Source organism: Fukomys damarensis, unplaced genomic scaffold (genome assembly GCF_012274545.1).
Source record: "Fukomys damarensis isolate Sample0158 unplaced genomic scaffold, DMR_v1.0_HiC HiC_scaffold_3, whole genome shotgun sequence".
Classification (NCBI taxonomy): Eukaryota; Metazoa; Chordata; class Mammalia; order Rodentia; family Bathyergidae; genus Fukomys; species Fukomys damarensis.
The window spans coordinates 45898728-45903011 of record NW_022900915.1 but is presented as its reverse complement, the minus strand read 5'-3'; the positions used below and the strand labels follow the sequence as shown (position 1 = coordinate 45903011).

The window sequence follows — 4284 nt, the reverse complement described above, 5'->3', positions numbered from 1 at the left end:
TTTTTTATTCTCATCTACTTTCACTAAAAAACAGAGGGACCATAAATAAAACTTTCATTCATTGTGATTTACTATCTGTTCAATTTTGATTATCTGGTATTGCTTTTACCTTTGAAAGCAAAAGTAAAATTAGAATATCAATATGAGGTTTAAATTTTATCAGTCATCTTGATAGAGATGTTTTCTAAATGAATGGAAGAAAATTTTCATGGTGTTCTAAAAATATTAAGTTATTTCAAACCTATATTCACCATTAAAATATGGCTATATTTTCATTAAGACAATATTTTGTAGTAGATGACTTTAAAATGTTTTTTCTTTACAATGAAAATAGCACTAGTCTTTTGAAATTTTCTAATTGTTATCTTTTCCAAATCAAATCATAATATCCAACTGGAAGGATTTATATTAAAATAACCATAAGTTTATTTTTGAAAGTAGCAGGGGTGGAGTTCAGATGTTAATAAATTTTTTTAGTAGTGGAAATTATGCATCAGTTGTGAGAGAAACTTCTCTGCTCAGATTGCACCTCCACATCTCAGCTCCACTCTTGGGGGAACAGTTCAGTGAGAGCCCAGAGCTTATCATAAACTGAGAAATCAGCACAGGGAGGAGCAGACATATTCTCTGCAGGACAGAAGAAAAGGCTGAGTCTGGTCACCATGTAGGGGCAGAGGACCCTTCTGACCCCACTGCTGCCAGCCTGAACCATCAGGCTGAGCAGATTCTGCCTCCTATAAGGGCACAAAGCAGTTAGACCTGGAGAGGCATGGAGTGAAAGTGTTCTTCTTATAGTGGGCAAAATCTCCTGAAGTTGATGCATCTACCTAGGGAGAAGCATGAAGACCCCCAGGCTTTGGCCTTCATGGACTCTGCAAGGCATCGGGGTGGGGACCCACAGGAATGTGTCTCACAGTCTTTACTGCACACTCAGCTCAGGGCATCACAGGATTCCTGCATGGCCTGGGCTTGAGAAAACTTTAGAACATCCTCACCTTGGGGAGGAGAAGGAATGCTGGGAAAAGTAAAGCAAGGTGTCTGGAATGAAGGCAAGCACAGAGAGGCTTTAAGGACTGAGGACCTGAGAAAGAGGTCAAGGCAGAGCCTCAGCCCCAGGGGGAGCCTAGGTGAGCCACAGAAGGAGAGATGCACTGCCTCTCAGCTGTGTATTCTGATCTCCAGCATGGGCTGGTTCTCAGTGTGGACAGAATCCTCCCAGAGCCTGGACCTGATTGTCTGCATTAGTCTCAAGTTTTGCTCTTTAATGCACAATGACACTGTATATTTAAAGCTCAAACTGTCCAAATGGCTTAAGTAGTTTCCCGTGCTCTGTGCTATGCTAGATAATTGCACTAAAATCAAAATAATAGATGCTATGATAACATCTACACCAAGGAATTTAATATTCTATGGAAACATGGGCATCAATCTTAATGTCTTGCAAGAGGGAAGTGAATAATTAATTGTGCTACCCCTTTATTATGATACATGTTTTATTTATAACTTCCTGTTTTTCCTTCTCATATGTTTCTATCTACTGAGTGGACACCTAGATTTCTAAAGTCATGGAGTATCCTCTCACTGGAGACATTTCTTTAAGTTCCACTGCAAACAGCTCAGCCTACTGATGGCAAAATGAATGCCTGGTTTACATATTGCACATTCAGCCAGCAGTCTTTTCCCTCATGACTTTTAATCTGCACAGAAATTACTCCAAGGAGGGTGATACTGATACATGAAAAGGTGCACCCTAGGCCCGATTTCAGTTACAATTACACAGCCAAACCTGTAAATCTTAATGGGAAAAAATAGTCAAAAGTAATTTCACATTATATTGGAGAAATGTAAAGTTTGTTTCATCTTTCTAAATAAATTTAAACTGAACCACAGCCCCTCATTTTATAACTCATTTTAATAAACAGTTGATATTTTGATATATTTTACCTTCTAATCTCTCTCTCTCTCTCTCTCTCTCTCTCTCTCTCTCTCATACCAGGGATCAAACAGGTGAAGCAGGTGGCAGAAACACTGAGCCAAATCCCCAGCCCCTATTTTTGTTATTTTTAATCTTTCCAGCAAGTTCATTATGCTAATCAATGTGTATTTCAAAAATGGAGAGACACATAACAGGTGATGCGCTGGATGTACTTTAGTGTTTATTTATCTTAGCTCATATTTACACTGCTTAATGACTACATCCAATGAGGAGTTGGCACATGTGCATAACACATCTCAATTCTTTCTACATCCCTTTTCCTTCCCTTCCCTCCATCTCTTGTCCGCTTCACATCACAAAAGATCTCTGTTCCCTACTATCCCTTTTATTTTATTTTCATTCATGCTTTGAATTCATCATGGAAGAGAAGCTATGTGACTTTTTTTTTTTTTTTCGGTACTGGGGATCAAACTTGGGTCCTTGCACTTGCAAGGCAGGCCACTGAACCGCTGAGCTAAATCCCCGGCCCCAACTATGTGATTTTTTTTTAAAAAAACTTGTGCATTTGATTCACTTCAGTTAACATCATGGACTCCAGCTGCACCCACTTTCCTACTAAAGGTCTCAAGCTTATCTTTCTTTGAGGATAGTAAAGTAGTGCTCCTTTGCATATAAATACATTTTCTTTGTCTATTCATCATTGATAGACATAGAGGCCACTCCCAAGATTGAGTTACAAACACTGGTATGCTTTCATTCCTGTGATGTGATGTTTTTAACTCACTGTTTTGTATTTTTACTTTTTTTTTAGAGTCAACAGGCACCTCACTACTCTACAATATGAAGAACCACACCTTTCTGAGCGGGTTCTTGCTCCTGAGACTGACGGACAGCACGGTGCTGCTGGGGCTGCAGGCTGCCCTCTTCTCCCTTGTCTACTTGGTGTCCACACTGGAGAATCTGACCATCCTACTCCTCACAGTTCTTGACTGCCACCTCCACACCCCCATGTACTTCTTCCTCAGGCATTTGTCCTTCCTGGACCTCTGCCTCATTTCCACCACAGTCCCCAAATATATTTTCAACTCGATCACCCTCAGTGACTCCATCTCTTTCTTGGGCTGTGTGTGTCAGCTCTTCTTGGTGGTCCTCTTGACAGCATCAGAGGTGGGAATCCTCACTGCCATGTCCTACGATCGCTATGTCGCCATCTGTCACCCTCTGCACTACGAGGCTGTCATGAGCAAAGGGTGCTGTGTCCAATTGATGGCTGTGTCCTGGCTCAGTGGAGGGGCCCTGGGCATCTTGTACTCAGCTGGGACGTTCTCCCTGGAGTTCTGTGCCTCTAACAGGATTCATCAGTTTTTCTGTGATGTACCTGCCCTTCTCGAGCTCACTTGTTCTGAGGAGCATGCTGCTATCGATATCAGTGTGGCCTTTGGGGCCCTCTATGGTTCCTCATGTTTGGTTTGCATCGCGGTCTCCTATATCTTTATTTTCTCTACTGTGTTGAAGATGCCATCCAGAGAGGGAAGATCCAAAGCCTTCTCCACCTGTGTGCCCCACCTGGTGGTTGTGGGCACCTTTCTCCTGATAGGTACAGCTGCTTATTTAAAGCCCCCATCCAATGCACCTCCTCTTCCAGATTTGCTTTGTTCTTTGTTCTACACTGTGGCACCACCTGCCTTAAACCCCATTATCTACTGTCTGAGGAACAGTGACATTCAATCAGCTCTAAGTAAAGTCCTGAGGAAGGCAGGAAGGGGCCCTATAGAAAGATACTAAAGTTGAAGTAGGCAGCAACATTCCCGCCAAGATCCTTCCCCGAAGTAGCTGTTTGGAGTGATTTCCTCTAGTGGTCAGTAGATCCTGAGTTCTTTTTGTCATCTCAGTTTGAATTATTTGCTTTCACATTTTCAATATCTAAACATGTTCATGTGAAATTCAGAGCATAATTCAAATATCTCTTTTGATGAAACATGAATACATCCATTGAAGTAATGTAAATATCCATTTTTAAGCAAGTTGATATGATACAAGAACTGAGGTTTGTAGGCCTACAACAAACAGTGAATGAAACACGAACTCGTAGATTTATTCTACCATGAAATTCATAATTCTGAGCATAAGTCAGTTTTGTTGCTACTTTTTTCTTATATATATACACAGATATAATTGAATGAACATATATATTTTTAGTAGACTCTTTTTGATACAAACAGTGAACTGAAATATGAAAAAATGTGCATTTGAGAATGGAGGCATTGGGGGATGACTAAATCATTAGGAGAAATTATTTACATGTCAGTCACGAATACAACTGACATTTTCTGTGAAAATAAGGTGAT

The 4284-nt window shown here is 40.7% G+C and overlaps 1 protein-coding gene across 1 annotated transcript; it reads left to right on the top strand.

The window, feature by feature from the left end:
* Window positions 1-2776: 2776 nt before the first annotated feature.
* LOC104856006 (olfactory receptor 14K1-like) lies at window positions 2777-3721 on the top strand. Its single transcript, XM_010615100.1, has one exon. It carries the CDS (start codon window positions 2777-2779, stop codon window positions 3719-3721), a length of 945 nt encoding a protein of 314 aa, XP_010613402.1.
* Window positions 3722-4284: the final 563 nt, after the last annotated feature.

Coding starts and splice junctions, on each gene's coding strand:
- LOC104856006 (XM_010615100.1), top strand. CDS start 2,777: ATGAAGAACCACACCTTTCTGAGCGGGTTCTTGCTCCTGAGACTGACG.